At 39.6% G+C, this 20,352-nt stretch overlaps 1 protein-coding gene across 2 annotated transcripts; it reads right to left on the reverse strand.

Moving 5' to 3' along the window:
* Positions 1–506: 506 nt before the first annotated feature.
* LOC117512580 (cytosolic sulfotransferase 2-like) lies at positions 507–20,159 on the reverse strand. 2 transcript variants are annotated; one of them, XR_004561329.1, is made up of 9 exons: positions 20,003–20,159; positions 15,106–15,259; positions 14,869–14,997; positions 5,703–5,803; positions 5,492–5,618; positions 5,308–5,405; positions 1,024–1,198; positions 702–889; positions 507–547 (listed from the first exon to the last, which is right to left on the reverse strand). XR_004561329.1 is itself a non-coding variant. In XM_034172718.1 (8 exons), exons 1-8 carry the CDS (start codon positions 20,009–20,011, stop codon positions 777–779), a joined length of 906 nt encoding a protein of 301 aa, XP_034028609.1. In that variant the 5' UTR covers positions 20,012–20,159; the 3' UTR covers positions 569–776. The 2 variants fall into 2 exon arrangements, 1 of the variants encoding a protein (XP_034028609.1); XM_034172718.1 differs by lacking the exon at positions 507–547 and having other exon boundaries at positions 569–889.
* Between the last annotated feature and the right edge of the window lie 193 nt (positions 20,160–20,352).

A 20,352-nucleotide genomic window follows, 5' to 3' on the forward strand; every position in this document is an offset into this window, starting at 1 on the left:
TTACAGCTGTTTTCAATGGCCAATTTGCAGGGAAAATGATTAATCTGACATGACACAACCCGGTGGAAGTGGTAGTTTTGGCTGTATTCCCTCTGCCGTTGTACTGATGTGAGCTTCTTCGGTGAAATGAGATGAGTGTGCATGTGCAGAGGAGCGAGGGACAGAGGGGGGCGTTGAGCCTGGAAGAACTAGACATGAAGGCATCTTATTGTTTTTTTGAGAGTGCGCCGCGGGGCTTATACTGCTCGAAGATTTATCAATCCTACAGCTGCTACAGACGTCTGATTTTTTTCGTTCCCTTTTTCTGAATACATAATGTATTGACTACTGTTAGGACAGATGGACCATTTCACCCAAAATAACAAAAAATGTTTCTGAACAGTTACCTATCCTAGCTTTAATGGAACCAAGTTATCCAACAGTGGCATATTTGGTCTGGTCATGTAGGCCTCTAAGATAACACAACCCTACACAGACTGCTGTCAGCAGATGTGTGGAATGAAACAGAGAAAAAAAACTCTAAATAAAACAATGTAAAATCTGGCAGCTGCTGTGCAACATCGAGTGCGTCCAGTCACCTCTGCATCTTTAAGTTGATTATTATTCGTATAGTAGTGCTTTGTGCAGTAACATAAGTTTATCTTAAACCAATTCCTCAAAATAGCCAACATGGATGAAAATAAATATCCTAATCATACTGAAGCCAGTATGGGCACCTGCTTTACAATTTAGAGCTTCAAAATTAGAGATGAGTCAAGGACAGCACGTCTGTGTTTCTACACTTGGGTACGGAACTGCAGTGGTGAATTCTTCATTTTCTGCTTGTAGTCTTCATCAAAGATTTCATTCTGTGCCACAGTGAAATGGTCCTTCCAGTCACCAACTTTCCCTGTAGAACAAGACAAAAAAGTCATTCAGGCATGTTCAGGAAATATTCAAACTGCAGCAGCACATGAGCGTTTTGAGTGGGATAACTCAGAACTAGTTATTCTTTACAGAGACATGGCTTATTTTTTTCTTTACCTTTTCTCATGAATGGAGACACTTTATGATTCATCACTCCAAGGGTAGAGTAGTTGGCCATTTTGTTTGCTTTCATACTGGCAAACTTTGTTCCAGTAATCACTTTTTCCCTCTCCTCAGCAGAAGGAGTCAAACCGATAAAAGAGCAGAGTTGGTCGATCTCTCGTCCCAGGTCCTGCAGACATTAAAGACTCTCAGCACCGGATTCATGCAGCTTAATAGTAATAATAATAATTTAAATAAGAGGTTATGATGATCATGCAATCTTAATTTTATTTTATTTTTTACCCTGTTACTGTATTATTGATAGCAATGAAAGTAACATCTTGTCCAGCATTAGTGGAATGTAAGTATGTAGGAGAAACCGGGGCATGGTGAATCATGGGGCACAGTGAATCAGTAGCTATATCTGCAAAACTACATATATATTTGTAGCAGTTATGCCATATTTTTATACATAAAGACATCCTCCTTAAAAATTAGTGTTTTGTTTTTGGATACATTAAAGGATAAAACTAAGTGGCAAGTGAAGTTAGTTTTTTCCAATCAAAAGTAAATTTTGTGGATGTCAGTGTCTTTGTATTTATTTCTCACGACAGAAGAAAGGTGGCCCAAAAACTGTTATTAAAGAAGAGAACCCATCCAGCTGATGAGCATGTGTTATGTCTTCTCCAGACTATCAACTATTTGATAGCATGATTCATGTGTGTCACATGCACCTGGAGCACAGTGAATCAGTCTAGAAAGTGATTTACTAAGCTCCATTATCAATCATTAATTATTTCGATAATTTGTGTACAGTAGTGTTCAGAATAATAGTAGTGCTATGTGACCAAAAAGATTAATCCAGGTTTTGAGTATATTTCTTATTGTTACATGGGAAACAAGGTACCAGTCGATTCAGTAGATTCTCACAAATCCAACAAGACCAAGCATTCATGATATGCACACTCTTAAGGCTATGAGATTGGGCTATTAGTAAAAAAAAGTAGAAAAGGGGGTGTTCACAATAATAGTAGCATCTGCTGTTGATGCTACAAACTCAAAACTATTATGTTCAAACTGCTTTTTTTTTTTAGCAATCCTGTGAATCACTTAACTAGTATTTAATTGTATAACCAGTTTTTCTTGATTTCTTCACATCTGCGAGGCATTAATTTTGTTGGTTTGGAACCATGATTTTGCTGGTTTACTAGTGTGCTTGGGGTCATTGTCTTGTTGAAACACCCATTTCAAGGGCATGTCCTCTTCAGCATTAGGCAACATGACCTCTTCAAGTATATTGACATATCCAAACTGATCCATGATACCTGGTATGCGATATATAGGCCCAACACCATAGTAGGAGAAACATGCCCATATCATGATGCTTGCGCCACCATGCTTCACTGTCTTCACTGTGAACTGTGGCTTGAATTCAAAGTTTGGGGTCGTCTCACAAACTGTCTGTGGCCCTTGGACCCAAAAAGAACAATTTTACTCTCATCAGTCCACAAAATATTCCTCCATTTCTCTTTAGGCCAGTTGATGTGTTCTTTGGCAAATTGTAACCTCTTCTGCACGTCTTTTATTTAACAGAGGGACTTTGCGGGGGATTCTTGCAAATAAATTAGCTTCACACAGGCGTCTTCTAACTGTCACAGCACTTACAGGTAACTCCAGAATGTCTTTGATCATTCTGGAGCTGATCAATAGGTGAGCCTTTGACATTCTGGTTATTCTTCTATCCATTTTGACGGTTGTTTTCCATTTTCTTCCACGTGTCTCTGGTTTTTGTCCATTTTAAAGCATTGGAGATCATTGTAGATGAACAGCCTATAATTTTTTGCACCTGCGTGTAAGTTTTCCCCTCTCCAATCAACTTTTTAATCAAACTACGCTGTTCTTCTGAACAATGTCTTGAATGTCCCATTTTCCTCAGGCTTTCAAAGAGAAAAGCATGTTCAACAGGTGCTGGCTTCATCCTTAAATAGTGGACACCTGATTCACACCTGTTGTTCCACAAAATTGACAAACTCACTGACTGAATGCCACACTACTATTATTATGAACACCCCCTTTTCTACTTTTTTTACTAATAGCCCAATTTCATAGCCTTAAGAGTGTGCATATCATGAATGCTTGGTCTTGTTGGATTTGTGAGAATCTACTGAATTTACTGGTACCTTGTTTCCCATGTAACAATAAGAAATATACTCAAAACCCGGATTAATCTTTTTAGTCACATAGCACTACTATTACGAGGTCTGTTAGAAAAGTATCGGACCTTTTTATTTTTTTCAAAAACCTGATGGATTTGAATCACGGGTGCTTGCATGAGCCAACCTTGAACCTTTGTGCGCATGCGTGATTTTTTTCACGCCTGTCGGTTGCGTCATTTGCTTGTAAGCAGCCTTTGTGTGAGGATAGGTGTAGTCTCTCGTCGTTTTTTCTTTGCAAGGAAATGGGGGAATCACTGGAGCAGCGCGACTGCATCAAATTTTGCCAGAAACTGGGCCACAGCCAGGTGGAAACCATTCGGATTATTCAGACGGCTTTCGGTGACGATCCTCTGGGCATCACACAGATTAAGGAGTGGTACAACCGGTTTAAAGACGTCCGCACAATGGTGGAGGGCGCACATTGAAACGACCGGATCATTTTCAAAGTGAACGCTGTGGAGATGTGGGACTGTCGTGTGATTAAGAGATTAAGAGAAGAGGTAGACATCAGCACTTTTTTGGCACATTCCACTGTGAAAGAAGATTTTGCCATGAAAAGAGTTGCAGCAAAATTCATCAGCACGAAGCTGATGGCGTAGCAACAGCGCCTCCGTGATGAAGTCTCACAGGACATGCCCTGACATGTCCAGCTCTTGCACCATTCGGAAGATTCAGATGGCTTTCGGTGGCTTTTCAGTCGTGTGACTATCTGAGAAATTGTGGACGAGGTGGACATGCCACAACATGTACTGTGAGGCTTCATCACGGAGGCGCTGTTGCTGTGCCATCAGCTTCGTGCCAATGAATTTCGCCGCCACTCTTTTCATGGCAAAATCTTCTTTCACAGTGGAATGTGCCGAAAAAGTGCTGATGTCCACCTCTTCCACAATGTCTCGGATAGTCACACTACGGTCCCACATCACCACAGCGTTCACTTTGGAAATGATCTGGTCATTTCAGCGTGTTGATGCCGATCGGAGCGCGGCGTGCGGACATCTTTAAACCAGTTGTATCGCTCCTTAATCTGTGTGATGCCCAGAGGATCGTCACCGAAAGCCGTCTGAATAATCCGAATGGTTTCCACCTGGCTGTGGCCCAGTTTCTGGCAAAATTTGATGAAGTCGCGCTGCTCCAGTCGTTCCCCCATTTCCTTGCAAAGAAAAAACAACGAGAGACTCCACCCATCCTCACACAAAGGCTGCTTACAAGCAAATGACGCAACCGACAGGCGTGAAAAAAATCACGCATGCGCACGAAGGTTCAAGGTTGGCTAATGCAAGCACATGTGATTCAAATCCATCAGGTTTTTGAAAAAAATAAAAAGGTCCGATACTTTCTAACAGACCTCGTATTCTGAACACTACTGTAAATAACAGCCTTATAAACAATAACTTGCTGTATTAAATCCACAATAGAATGACCTAAACCTATGCATAATGTGTTTATGCTGCCAAAAAATAACATTTCTTATCCACTGTCCCCCGACTTTCCCCATACTCAACAAAAATATAAATGCCACATGTTTGTTTTTGTTCCCATTTTTTATGCATTGGAGTGAAATATCTAACATTACTTCTATGCACATAAAGGCTTATTTCACTCAAATTACATCATAAAATGTATTAAAATTAATGTTAGAGCACCTCACCCATCTCCAGATAATTCATCCACCTGGCTGGTTTGACATATTAGGATGCTGATTGCAACATTACGCCATGTTATGATGTAACATTTTTTTATATGGGCCCAGTGTTTATCACTACTACCAACTTGCATCAGTAATATTCAAGACTGAGCAAATGGGGCATGAAAATCAATGTTCCATTCAAGGGATCCTGTCGTCTGTACTAACAAATCAAGTCAATGGTTCTGTCGAACACAACAATCTATCTAGTATAAAATATTTTTTAAAGTTTTGGCAAATGGTTGCCGTTGGGGAAGCTAAATATGGACACTGGGCTCAACCATCAAAGTGGCAGGTGTTTCTTTTATAGTTCTTAACTCAGATATAAATTGGTTGGCTTTTGGTGACCATCTCTATCAAAAACGATGCACGCTCACACACACACACACACACACTCACCTCAATCATGTCTTCATAGAACATGTAGTGAATATTTGAGTAAGTCTGTTTCTTCTCCCACCAGCCGTTAACATGGTCGTACCAAGATCCATACAACACTGAAGCGAAAATGATATTTAGAACATGACTGAGGAAGAATTAAACAATAAAAACACAATAGAAGTCCAGCGACTTTGAACTCAACTCTTTCCATTCATGAACCTCTTCAGGTAGCTGCTCCAGTCACCCGCTGCTGGCTCCACAGCATTCATACGGTCAAAGTGGTAAAAGGACACAACGTTATCCTTGGCATTACGGGCCACATAGATCATCTACACAAAGGAAAACATATTTTAGTTTAATTTGGAATGTATAAGCCACATATTTATTGTCTAAATGTAGAACATATCCCGTACCCTGCAGTTCTGCTCCCAGAAGGACTTTGGCACAAACTGGACTGGGAAATGAGTTTTAATGAGGCGAGGGGTGGTGGTGAGCGCGTTTGCCAGTTCGGTTCCTTCAATTAAAAAAAAAAATGAATAAAAAAGGATGGATTAGGTCCAGAGTTAAAAATGGTATAAATACCACAGGTTAACTTAAATCTGTCATCACAGGTGTGGTAGAGCAAAGACTGTTAAAGAATGGGATTTCTCAGAGTTTTCAGTTTGCTTCATTTATGAATGAAATGGGGACATAATAATTTAATGAATTCAAGTAATTGTGCTGGTTAAACTACCATGAATCTTATACTGTATATATCTGTGGTTGTATAATACACTTCTACCATGGTTAAAGGGCATATTGTGAGAAATATGTTTTTAATACAGATATTACACTTAGGGTAGTATCTCACTGATGCACGACTGGAGACGCAACATCACACAAAAACTTTGAAAAGGCGCTAACTTTCTCATGTGGAATCTCACTAAATTAGTCCTAATGGCATGCGTAGAGGCCGACTGTCCGCTGAAGAGTGCTCTGGAGCAGGTTTTCATCCAGGATGTCTCTGTACATTGCTGCATTCATCTTTCCCTCAATCCTGACTTATCACATTGTCATTATGGGGTATTGTGTATGGAATTTTGAGAAAAAAAATGCAAAAACATGCAGCCTATGTAAAAAGATGGCATTTGGTACCATTCGGGTATTGTGTACGGAATTTTGAGAAAAAAAATGCAAAAACATGCAGCCTATGTAAAAAGATGGCATTTGGTACCATTCGGGTATTGTGTACGGAATTTTGAGAAAAAAAAAGAAGCAAAAACATGCAGCCTATGTAAAAAAATGGCATTTGGTACCATTTGACCTACACCATTTTTAATAATATAATGGCAAGGTATTGGATTGCAACAATCTGAAACTTTTCCATTCTGCTTGAATAAAGAATGCATCACTTCAATGTCAAGGGGCTATTTTTCTTGGGGGTGGGAAATCTAATCCCTTTAACTGTTAACCTTAGTACAGAGTCAAATGGGATTTATTTATTTATTTATTTATTTATTTATTTATTTATTACAATACCGAGAAAATTGCTGTGTGTTTCAAATAGTTCAAAAATCAGCATTACAAAAGGTACACTCTGTTCTATTTGCACAAGATACAAGTGCTGATAAGTGGACAAAATCATTGTGGGTAATTTTTTAAAATTCTTTTTTATTCTCTTCTACACGTTGTAATTTTTCCAGTTCACATTCTTCACCTCTTGTTTCTGTCTTGGGATTGAGACATTTGTCCCTTATAAAATCACACTGATTCTGTGGTGGATCCAACTTTTTTCAAGTCAGGGGCCACATTTTCCACAAAGGGGCCAAGCATTGTCCAACATCAAAGTATAAATGTTCAGTACGATATTTCTTTGCTATAGTTTCAGTATGCGAAGAAAATTGAATATATTTTGCAAATTGTTCCTTGTTCAAACCCTTGTGTACTTTTCAAAAGCTTAAAAAATTAAAAGATCTTTTTTTTTTTTCATATTTACAAAATGTCCTGGAGCAATGCCCCAGCACACATCACATTGTGCATGGCACAGTGTGAACTTTGTGATCAGTCAGCTGGCCAGGCTAATGTCACGTCCACCACAAATGTTATAAGGGGAAAGGCATGAACTCATTCATGTGTGATCACTTTGCTCATCACGCTCTGAGGGGGCGTGTCATCTGATTGCCGGCCAGCGACTTACTCGACATGTCAAGTTCAAACAAAGCATACAGAGAGAGGGAGGAAAAATAAATAAAGTAATACAATAAATAAATACATAAATAAAATAAAACAATTATTAAATACATAAATAACACATTTTTTCTCTCTGATTATTTATTTTACTTTATTTTATTTTTACCCTAGTTATTAATTTAGAATGAAGATGGACAGTTGGCATTTCAATAACAATCTGTTTCTGTTTTCTGCTTCTTCTACACCCCCCCCCCCTTTGTACAAACCTTGTAACTGTTAGAATGACCCAAGCAGTGGGTCACCCCTGAGTCTTGTCTGCTTTACGTTTCTTCCTCAAAAACGCCATATGGATTTTTTTTCTTACCACTGTCGCCTGTGTGCTTGCTCAAGGGGGTTGATAAGGTTAGAGCTTACTCGTGTGAAGCATGTTGTTGTGATGTGGCGCTATATTATATATATATATATATATATATATATATATACATATACGAGGTCTCTTAGATAATAAACCGACCCTTTTATTTTTTTTTTAACTATATGGATTTGAATGACATGCGATTACACCAATCATGCTTGAACCCTCGTGCGCATGCGTGAGTTTTTTCACGCGTGTCGGTGACGTCATTTCCCTGTGGGCAGGCCTTGAGTGAGATGTGGTCCCGCCCTCTCGGCTGAATTCCTTTGTTTCACATGCTGCTCGAGACGGTGCGCGTTGCTTTATCAAAATTTTTTCTGGACCTGTGAGGAATATCCGAGTGGACACTATTCGAGAAATTAAGCTGGTTTTCTGTGAAAAGTTTAACGGCTGATGAGAGATTATGGGGTGTTTCTGTCGGTGTAAGGACTTCCCACGGAGCGGGACGTCCTGCAGCGCTTCCAGGCGCTGTCGTCGGCCTGTTTCGAGCTGAAAACATCCTAATTTAAGGCTTAATTCACCCAGGACATCGTGAGAGAACAGAGAAGATTCAGAAGAGGCCGGCATGAGGAATTTATGCGGACATTCCACTGTTTAAGGACATTTTTTAATGAAAGACGTATGCGCAAATTCGCCGAGTCGTTTCCGTGACGACTCGGCAAATCTGTGTGCGCCGCGACAGGAAAAACACCTCCGTGTTGAAAACCATTTGTAGAATTCAGGCGGCTTTTAATGGCTTTCAACAAGTGAGTAACTGAGAAATTGTTTAACAGCTTGGGCATGTTCCAACTTGCCCGTTAAGATTTCCAACGGAGGTGTTTTTCCTGCCGCGACCCCCCGCGGTCGGGTCCGGCCCGACATGCAACTCTGCCCGCACTTTCTTTCATTACAAAATGACCGTTAACAATGGAATGTCCGAATAAACTCCTCATGCCGACTTCTTCTGAAAGTTCTCTGTTCTCTGACGACTTACTGCGTCAACAGAGCCTGAAATGTGGAAGTTTTCAACTTGAAACGGCGAGACGCTGCCGCCTCGAAGCGCAGATCGCCGTCAGGCGCCGTGGACCGTCCTTAAAGCGACACTACCAGACCAAAATCTCTCATCAGCCGTTAAAATTTTTTACCGGAAACCAGCTGAATTTATTGAATGGTGTCCACTCAGTTGTGCCTTACAGTTTTGAAAAAATTTTTATCAAACAAAGCAACAGTCTCTGAGCCATTCCTAAACAATGAAAAAAATCGATGAGCGGGTGGACGACTCCTCACTCAAAGACTGCCCACAGGCGAATGACGTAACCGACAGGCGTGAAAAAACTCTCGCATGCCCACGAGGGTTCAAGCATGTCTGATGTAATCACACGTGATTCAAATCCATATGGTTTTTGAAAAAAATAATAAGGTCGGATACTTTTCTAATAGACCTCGTATATATAAAAGACTGCTGGACCAACTTTTCACCAAACTTTGTGGAGATATTAACATTTGGAGAGGATCAAACAAAAAGGTCAAAGTCAACAAAAACACACATAAAAATATATATATATATTTTTAAAGATATTTTATGCTATATGTCCACAACCAGCTACAGAGATTATCTCAATTTTATATTGATCAGCGAAATACTTGTGATTGACTGGTACATGAACCATCAAACATACAACCCGTGGCAAAAATTATGGAATCACCGGCCTCGGAGGATGTTCATTCAGTTGTTTAATTTTGTAGAAAAAAAGCAGATCACAGACATGACACAAAACTAGTCATTTCAAATGGCAACTTTCTGGCTTTAAGAAACACTATAAGAAATCAGGAAAAAAAATTGTGGCAGTCAGTAACGGTTACTTTTTTAGACCAAGCAGAGGAAAAAAATATGGAATCACTCAATTCTGAGGAAAAAATTATGGAATCATGAAAAACAAAAGAACGCTCCAACACATCACTAGTATTTTGTTGCACCACCTCTGGCTTTTATAACAGCTTGCAGTCTCTGAGGCATGGACTTAATGAGTGACAAACAGTACTCTTCATCAATCTGGTTCCAACTTTCTCTGATTGCTGTTGCCAGATCAGCTTTGCAGGTTGGAGCCTTGTCATGGACCATTTTCTTCAACTTCCACCAAAGATTTTCAATTGGATTAAGATCTGGACTATTTGCAGGCCATGACATTGACCCTATGTGTCTTTTTGCAAGGAATGTTTTCACAGTTTTTGCTCTATGGCAAGATGCATTATCATCTTGAAAAATGATTTCATCATCCCCAAACATCCTTTCAATTGATGGGATAAGAAAAGTGTCCAAAATATCAACGTAAACTTGTGCGTTTATTGATGATGTAATGGCCATCTCCCCAGTGCCTTTACCTGACATGCAGCCCCATATCATCAATGACTGTGGAAATTTACATGTTCTCTTCAGGCAGTCATCTTTATAAATCTCACTGGAACGGCACCAAACAAAAGTTCCAGCATCATCACCTTGCCCAATGCAGATTCGAGATTCATCACTGAATATGACTTTCATCCAGTCATCCACAGTCCACGATTGCTTTTCCTTAGCCCATTGTAACCTTGTTTTTTTCTGTTTAGGTGTTAATGATGGCTTTCGTTTAGCTTTTCTGTATGTAAATCCCATTTCCTTTAGGCGGTTTCTTACAGTTCGGTCACAGACGTTGACTCCAGTGTCCACCCATTCATTCCTCATTTGTTTTGTTGTGCATTTTCAATTTTTGAGACATATTGCTTATGTTTTCTGTCTTGACGCTTTGATGTCTTCCTTGGTCTACTAGTATGTTTGCCTTTAACAACCTTCCCACGTTGTTTGTATTTGGTCCAGAGTTTAGACACAGCTGACTGTAAACAACCAACATCTTTTGCAACACTGCGTGATGATTTACCCTATTTAAGAGTTTGATAATCCTGTCCTTTGTTTCAATTGACATCTCTCGTGTTGGAGCCATGATTCATGTCAGTCCACTTCAGGCTCAGACTGGTAATCTGTGATTTTGGGCATTTGCCCGGTGGGCTGCTGCACGTTTAGATGTGCGTGGGCCGGCCGTCCCATATTTATAGAGATTATGGAAATATACAGTGCTCTCGAACCGCGCGTTGCTGTCAACACGAGGAAAATCCATGATTGGTGAAGCTACAGCATTTAATCGGCGCAGCTGCAGAACCACTTCCTGAATTTGTGTCAAAATAAAAGTTCTGTAGTGTTTCATACACGGCGCAGTCTTATTCTAGGTTTCAGTTTTGTTTCCGTTTGAACACACAACGGAGACTTACATCGAGCACAATGATTGACATGACCAACTGCCAATGACAATGGAGAAGCATACAGGGTGGCCAATCAGATTGCAGGAAAAGCAGGCGGCCGCTCCCGCCCCTGTGAATAGATTGAGTCCTCGGCGCCTGGACTTCTCTCTGCTCTTCTACTGATACAAGGTTGGAATTGTTTCTTTTATCTTAATTAACTGTGCTTTACTTTTGTTAATCTTTAAATGCAACAGCTACGGACTTCAGCGCAGTGGTTACACATTACCTCTCTCTCTCTCTCTCTCTCTCTCTCTGTTGGGAAAGTGTAGTGACACGGACCCACAACAGGGGGCGTAAATGAACGGACAATAGAAGGAGTTAAATTAGAACACTTTACACTTTACGTGCGCTCCTGGAAAGCTCGTGTATTTACGCTGCATCGTTGTAAGAGACTGACTAAGAGTGAAGAGTGATGACAGTATTTTTTAAATTATTATTTGAACGTATAGACGCTCGGTCAAGTGATCTCCTGCATTCCACAGAGCCGGTGTTCTGTCGAGATGAGATGCGCCAACTTTCGACACTTTGAGCTGTGACGTACCTTCGCAATGTCCAATAGGAACGATGCGTTGGGCCAAAACACGGAAGACTCGTGGCAGAAACCACTGATCTCTACAAAATGGACTGGACCAATCCGATTGGTGTAGAAACCACTGATCTGTACAAAACATTAACGTGTGACAGGACTGCTCATTTATAGAGCAGTTTTCTGAAGAAAAATCATTGGAAATGTTTTTTAGTTGTTTGTTACCTCAAAATTATTATATAATTATTATTATATATTATTATAATTATTATTGTTAAAAAAAAAAGTTTACAACACTTGTAATTAAAACAGGCAAATAAATCAATAAATGGTTCTTTAGAAACCTTTCATCTGTATTAAAACCACCTGTTATTTCAGATTAGATAATTTCTTGTTTGACATAAGGAACCTCAGACATTTATTTTTAGACAAATAAAATAACATGGAAACTTGTATATTTTTTGAAGTCTGGTAGATTATTTCTATCTTATTTCAACCAGAAAAACAAACACTAAATAAATACAAATGTTTATTATAAATACAAAAGGAAATAATTTAACAATGACTGCAGTGTGATTGTAAAGTAGGATTTCTGTGACATAAACCGATCTCCAACCTTCCTTTTCTCTCAAAAATTCTTGAAAGGGTAGTTGTAAAACAGCTAACTGATCATCTGCAGAGGAATGGTCTATTTGAAGAGTTTCAGTCAGGTTTTAGAATTCATCATAGTACAGAAACAGCATTAGTGAAGGTTACAAATGATCTTCTTATGGCCTCGGACAGTGGACTCATCTCTGTGCTTGTTCTGTTAGACCTCAGTGCTGCTTTTGATACTGTTGACCATAAAATTTTATTACAAAGATTAGAGCATGCCATAGGTATTAAAGGCACTGCGCTACGGTGGTTTGAATCATATTTGTCTAATAGATTACAATTTGTTCATGTAAATGGGGAATCTTCTTCACAGACTAAAGTTAATTATGGAGTTCCACAAGGTTCTGTGCTAGGACCAATTTTATTCACTTTATACATGCTTCCCTTAGGCAGTATTATTAGACGGTATTGCTTAAATTTTCATTGTTACGCAGATGATACCCAGCTTTATCTATCCATGAAGCCAGAGGACACACACCAATTAGCTAAACTGCAGGATTGTCTTACAGACATAAAGACATGGATGACCTCTAATTTCCTGCTCTTAAACTCAGATAAAACTGAAGTTATTGTACTTGGCCCCACAAATCTTAGAAACATGGTGTCTAACCAGATTCCTACTCTGGATGGCATTACCCTGACCTCTAGTAATACTGTGAGAAATCTTGGAGTCATTTTTGATCAGGATATGTCATTCAAAGCGCATATTAAACAAATATGTAGGACTGCTTTTTTGCATTTACGCAATATCTCTAAAATTAGAAAGGTCTTGTCTCAGAGTGATGCTGAAAAACTAATTCATGCATTTATTTCCTCTAGGCTGGACTATTGTAATTCATTATTATCAGGTTGTCCTAAAAGTTCCCTAAAAAGCCTTCAGTTAATTCAAAATGCTGCAGCTAGAGTACTAACGGGGACTAGAAGGAGAGAGCATATCTCACCCATATTGGCCTCTCTTCATTGGCTTCCTGTTAATTCTAGAATAGAATTTAAAATTCTTCTTCTTACTTATAAGGTTTTGAATAATCAAGTCCCATCTTATCTTAGGGACCTCGTAGTACCATATCACCCCAATAGAGCGCTTCGCTCTCAGACTGCAGGCTTACTTGTAGTTCCTAGGGTTTGTAAGAGTAGAATGGGAGGCAGAGCCTTCAGCTTTCAGGCTCCTCTCCTGTGGAACCAGCTACCAATTCAGATCAGGGAGACAGACACCCTCTCTACTTTTAAGATTAGGCTTAAAACTTTCCTTTTTGCTAAAGCTTATAGTTAGGGCTGGATCAGGTGACCCTGAACCATCCCTTAGTTATGCTGCTATAGACGTAGACTGCTGGGGGGTTCCCATGATGCACTGTTTCTTTCTCTTTTTGCTCTGTATGCACCACTCTGCATTTAATCATTAGTGATCGATCTCTGCTCCCCTCCACAGCATGGTTTTTTCCTGGTTCTCTCCCTCAGCCCCAACCAGTCCCAGCAGAAGACTGCCCCTCCCTGAGCCTGGTTCTGCTAGAGGTTTCTTCCTGTTAAAAGGGAGTTTTTCCTTCCCACTGTAGCCAAGTGCTTGCTCACAGGGGGTCGTTTTGACCATTGGGGTTTTACATAATTATTGTATGGCCTTGCCTTACAATATAAAGCGCCTTGGGGCAACTGTTTGTTGTGATTTGGCGCTATATATAAAAAAAAATTGATTGATTGATTGATTGATTGATAAACCTCATGATGTTTTATATATATATATATATATATATATATATATATATATATAGTCATTTAAACTTGTAATTTCGTCAAAATATGTAATTGCCTTTAATGTTATCAGGATGCCCCCTCGTGGCGCCGGGTCCGCGTTTTGTACTATGATCAAGGTGAAATGACAGTGAAAGTGTGTGTTTAGGTGTGTGTTCATGGTGTTTAGGTGTATAGTATTTGTTCATTGGGGGTTCGGTATGGACGGGTGGGTGTGCGTGTTTGGGGGTGGATTCGTCGGGCCAATAGTGGGCTGGTCCAGAGGAAAAATGCCAGGGCCGAAATTTGTTCCCAGTCCGACCCTGGTCCACTTGGTGCAACAGCTCTCCAAGGTGTGATCACTGCTTTTTAGATGCAGACTAACAAGCAAATCTGATTTGATGCAAGTGTTAGTTTTGGGGATGAAAATTTACAGGGTGATTCCATAATTTATTCCTCAGAATTGAGTGAGTCCATATTTTTTTCCCTCTGCTTGGTCTAAAAAAGTAACCGTTACTGACTGCCACAATTTTTTTTTCTTGATTTCTTAGTGTTTCTTAAAGCCAGAAAGTTGCCATTTGAAATGACTTTAGTTTTGTGTCATGTCTGTGATCTGCTTTTTTTCTACAAAATTAAACAACTGAATGAACATCCTCCGAGGCCGGTGATTCCATAATTATTGCCAGGGGTTGTACACGCACAGTTTGCATCACCCTTTGATGCCTTTCATTGTTTTTTAAATGTTATAATGGATGAATGAATGTGGTCATGTGATTTTTACCTGGAGGTACTGAAGGAATGTTTATCTCCAGGAAAGGCACTCTCTCATAGATTGGAATGGATGTTTGACGCTCTGGACTTTTGTGCCCAAAATACAGAATGTCAAGGATGTGGGACACCCATGTGGTTCCTGAGAATGAAATAAATGCATGAAGTTCATTGTCATTTCATCGAAAACATGACGTGACGAGTCAGTCATGTCTTATAAAGTTCCAGTACATTTCACAAACACACACACCAGCTTTGGGGTAAGTCGCAAGAAGAATATCATCTGGTCTTGCTTTGAAGCTCTGGACATTATCCCAGTTGCTGGTGAAGTATTTGGTCATGGCGACTCCATGGAAGTCAAATAGTTCTGGCCGAGGTAGGTCCTTCAGCAAAAAATGCTCCATCTGTGAAATTAAATAATTTTAATTGTAAAATTTCAACACTGCTTCATGAAACTGCCCATTCCACTGAGTTGACATACAATTTTAAATGTTATTTTTCAAACCAAAAGTCAGTGATCACATCATCCTGCCTCACTTTATGGCCTTTGAAAAACTTTTTTTTTCCTCTTTTCAACACAGCAAGTGAAACACAAATTAGAGACAACAAAGAATTAGAATATCAAAATTAGAATGTACTTTCTACTGATGAGTGCATCTAAGAACATTTCCTTGTATCTCTGAACTTTATAGTGTAAAACATTTTACAGCTGTTTTTATTGGAAATTAAAATCAACAGGAACTAAGCAATTATGTCTATGAATTCCTTTGGTGTTGTGCAGCCAACACTTTGTCATAGAGGAATTCACTTATCAAGGCCTTTGACGATTTATCGCTATGCAGGCAAAGAGTAAACTTTAATGTGTTTACAGAAAATTGTGTTTCTGAAACACAGACTTTCTTTCCATTTTCTCTTTTTATGGGCATAGTTTTAGTGCTATTCATGACAGTTTGGAAAGTTATGAGAGTTCTGTACAGCCAAGGAAGATTACCGTCAGTGTTGCCAGATATGCAGTATCAAATTTGATAGTTTATGTGACAATTTATTACTGCTCCTTTCGCTGGCCTTGACCAAGCCCCTCTACATCTGTAATTGATCCCTGAGTGCTGGACTATGCTTCTAATAGTGGTTGGACTGTATCAAAGCCGGCCTCTCATTGCTGATATTTGACAGCTGATTTTGTACACTTTTGGTGCGAACAAAACAAACAAAACTGATAATCAATAGGGGCCTGAAAACAGTAGTATCTGTGGTAAAAGTAGTGTTGTAGAAGATTGTGGACAATCAGTAAAGTCTTAAACATGTTTTAGAAAGGCTTTGAGGTCAGGACACATTGTGGTGAAGAAAAAAATGAATAACTGGATATAATTTGTGCAGATAGTGAGTAATCTACATATTTTAATTTAACAGATGCTTTGGTGTTTATTTCATTTGTGCGTCTTTAAAAAATTCTGCTTGAAAGTGTATTTGGCTGCTCAGTTATTTTGATACCAGTCTACATTTAAATACAAACATTAAAATACAATGCAGATTGTTTTCGGTTTTGGAGGGAGTGATGACTGATTTTATTGGAAGGAGGTGAAATTTGACCAGTGTGCGGCGATCATGTGTCCACAGCGGCTCTGTGAGGTGCTCGGGGGCTTGTTTGAGGTGCACGGCACCTTGCTTGGAGCTCTGGGCAATGCACAGCACTACCCAGAGCCGCAAGCAAGGGTGATGTGGCACAAACAGTTGGTGCTCACAAATGCAGACTCTTCAAAGCAGGTGTAGGATTGTTCATAGGCTTTTATCCAGGAAACACAGACAATGGTATGGTACACAGGAGGACAGAGGTACAGAGGATCGGCATGCAGAGATGAGATCAAACAGCAAGCAAGGTTCAAAATCACAGGTCAGCAGAGTTTATGGGCAGTGACAAAACAAGGTCATAAAACAAGGTGGGGTCAAACACTGGCAGACAATAGAATGAACACTTGACAAGGCTATGAAACAAGGCTGGCATGCAGACAAAAAGGTCAAACGAACTGTCAGAGAACAAAGGACAAGCAAGGTTTAAATGCACTGGTGGTAATTAGGGAAAACAGGTGTGGAGAACATTCAGGAAAGGGGCTCGGCTGGATGAATCAAAGATGAGGGAAGACAGGAGGCAAGAGAGTGCAGTCAGTCAGAGCAGGCAGAATTAGAATGAAGGTGAGAGAAGATGGTGCAAGATAGTGCAGTTTGACAAATGCAAAGTGAACAGGACCTGACAAGAAGATGCATAAAGAGTAGACACTACGTTGGTTGCTTGGGCGCAAGAAATGCGATCGCCATCTTGGACCTGTCATCATAGTGATTCCATCATAATGCACAGTAAAGGTTTGATTTTATAATGGTATTTAGTTTTTATTTGAATCTTTCTTTATTAAAGTTGCTTTTTTCTTTGTTATTTTCTCTGTTCTGTAAAGAGTCTTTTAGCACTGTGTAAAGCACTATATAAATATAATGTATTACTGTTAGTATTATTATAAAGGAGCTGAGAGCTGCAGAGAGGGTGATTGGCCAAGCTTCAGCAAAGCTCCAAAGGTGTCAGTCACACACACATCGTCCAGGAGGAGATTGGAACATCCTCCGTTCTGCACCACATTCCCAAACTCACCTCTCTTGACCTGCAAAAAGGGAGCATGAGAAAGAAGCTCTGTATACAGTCAATTCAATTTCAATTCAAACTTTATTCCAGACTCGTAGTCCATTTTAAAAGACAGACAAAACAGAGAAGAAACAATAATTATTCAGTTTCAAAAGACAGCCATACAAGTGTTTCCACATGCTTGACTGGAATCGTATGGAGCTGAATTGCATATTTGTGAGTGCCACTATCATTTCACTGTCTGACTTGTTGAGTCTACAAATAAAACTGTACATCAAAGTCCTTAGTGCAGCCTGTAAGGTGTTCACTCGTGTAGAGACAAACATCTCTGTAGCACTAGTCCATCGTGGCCTCCTCAAAAGCACATGTAAGGCATCATTGTAGGCCACCTGCAACCTTTGCAGACTGGCTTTTCTATAGTTAGTCCAGAGGTGAGCTGTATACAGGGGTGTACAGTACGATTTAAACAATGTCAGCTTTACCTCATCAGTACAGGAGCCAAACGTACGCATGAGTGTATTTGCCTGAGCATACAACATTCTGCATTGTCTATAGACATCATCATCGTCTGTCATGTCTGCAGTGACGATGTGCCCAAGATACTTGATTTTACATGTCATACTCAATACAATATTTGACAGATAAAAATCAGGATATTTCATATGTCTGTCCTCTTTGGTCCTACAGATCATAATCAAGCTCTAAGCTGCATTGTAATTGATGTCATGCTCCCCCCCATAAGCTGAGCAAATGTTTAGTAACTCCTGTAAACCAGCAGTGCTTGGACTAAAGACTACTAAATCATCTGCATACATTAGATGATTCAGAACCATGTTTCCAGCAACACAACCAGTTTTACATGCTTTGAGCCTAGTTGACAGTTCATCAAGATACAGATTAAATAGAACTGGGGACAGGATTCCCCCCTGTCTGACTCCATTGCGAACTCTAAATGGAGCAGAAACACTGTTTCCCCATTTAACCTGCATTGTTTTCTGCACATACCAATAAATTAAAATGCACACAATATATTTAGGTAGACCTTTTTCAATTAATTTCATAAATAATTTGCGATGATTCACCCTGTCAAATGCCTTTGATGCATCTAAAAGTCCAGTCCTCTTTCAATTGAGTTGATTGGACAGGATTTGGAAAGGCACACACCTGTCTACATATAAGGAACCACAGTTGACAGTGTATCTGAAAGCACAAACCAAGCATGAAGTCAAAGGAATTGTCTGTAGACCTCTGAGACAGGATTGTCTCAGATGCTGTAGAGATGTTTTTCAACTGCAGGAACTGGGAGACCAGTCAGGATTGAGGGAAAGATGAATGCAGCAATGTACAGAGACATCCTGGATGAGAACCTTCTTCAAAGCGCTCTTGACCTCAGACTGGGGCGATGGTTCATCTTTCATCAGGACAATGACCCTAAGCACACAGCCAAGTTAAAGAAGTGGCTTCAGGACAACTCTGTGAATGTCCTTGAGTGGTCCAGCCAGAGTCCAGACCTGAATCTGAATGAACATCTCTGGAGCGATCTGAAAATGGCTGCACCAACGCTCCCCGTCCAACCTGATGGAGCTTGACAGGAACTGCAAAGAGGAACGGACAAAACTGCCCAAAGATAGGTGCGCCAAGCTTGTGGTATCATGTTCAAGAAGACTTGAGGCTGTAATTTCTGCCAAAGGTGCATCAACAAAGTACTGAGCAAAGGGTGTTAATACTTTTGTACACATGATTTTAGTTTTTAGTTTTAATAAATTTAAAAATTTAAAAATAAAAAAAATACTTTTTCATTTTGTCATTATGGAGTGTTGAGTAGAATTGTGAGACTACAAATGAATTTCCTCCATTTTGAAATAAGGCTGTAACATAAACTGTGGAAAGAGTGAAGCGCTGTGAATACTTTCCAGGTGACAAAAGTAGGTGACAATGGACATTCCAGCGTCTCATGGCAAGTCATGATTCAGCAGCACGAAATATACATTAATCTATTGGTTCGTGATATTGTGACGAAAAGCACCACATTTTCATCACGGTAACATGATTTAATTCTAATTCATTCTGTGATGGCTGCACGAGGGGTTGGGGGGGGGGGGGGGTTATGGTTAGGGTTGGAATAGGGTTAGTAATAGTGATTTAAAAAAAAAACCCCGTCATGAAAATGACTCATTTCGTGATGGGAGCACGAAAAAAAAAAAAAAAAAACACGCGAGACTGGGCTGAACATGTGTTTGGGTCTTTCTTATTCTTTTCTGCAACATAAATCCCATGAAAACATGCAGATATCCACCGTACATAAATCAAAGCAAACAAGATTATTTACAATCACTTACATGTAGGCTTTTGTCAAAGTTATTTCAAAAAGTATTCAACAAATTCTTTGAATTATTTCAAATAGCTCAATGTTGCACGCTGAACAAATGTTATGCTGAACTGAAAGAAAAGCTTCATTCTGTGAAGAAAAGCTGCACTGGTGTTTCATTAATAATTATATCCATATTTAAAGTCCTACCGTCTCCATTTTTGATGGTGTTGTTTCTCTCCTTTTTTCTACCGTTACCAGACAACTTGTTTCTCCTTCTTCTATTGTTACATAACACGAATAGCTGTCTCTGATGCGGAGGTTTTACTCCCTGACGTAATTCTAAAGTCCAGCCCCTCACTGGTGTTTGCACTCGGGTTGTGTATTTTCAATGATAAAGAACCCACCCACTTCCTGTGTTGAAGCTCACTTCACTTCTTGCACTTTCAAAAGTACTTATCAAACTTGTCTGGAGCATTTGCTCATTAATCCTTTTGCTGTCATGACTAGAACTTTATTTTAACATATATTAAAAAAAAACATTTTAAAGAAAGACGTGA

This window comes from Thalassophryne amazonica, chromosome 6 (assembly GCF_902500255.1).
Source record: "Thalassophryne amazonica chromosome 6, fThaAma1.1, whole genome shotgun sequence".
Lineage (NCBI taxonomy): Eukaryota > Metazoa > Chordata > Actinopteri > Batrachoidiformes > Batrachoididae > Thalassophryne > Thalassophryne amazonica.

What these genes read in the sequence shown, in the direction of transcription:
- LOC117512580 (XM_034172718.1), bottom strand. An exon ending in GAGGTTCATGAATGGAAAGA is followed by an intron (nt 5,406 to 5,491) that starts GTTGAGTTCAAA and finishes TTTTCGCTTCAG; the next exon opens with TGTTGTATGGATCTTGGTAC. An exon ending in GTCTCCATTCATGAGAAAAG is followed by an intron (nt 890 to 1,023) that starts GTAAAGAAAAAA and finishes CTTGTTCTACAG; the next exon opens with GGAAAGTTGGTGACTGGAAG.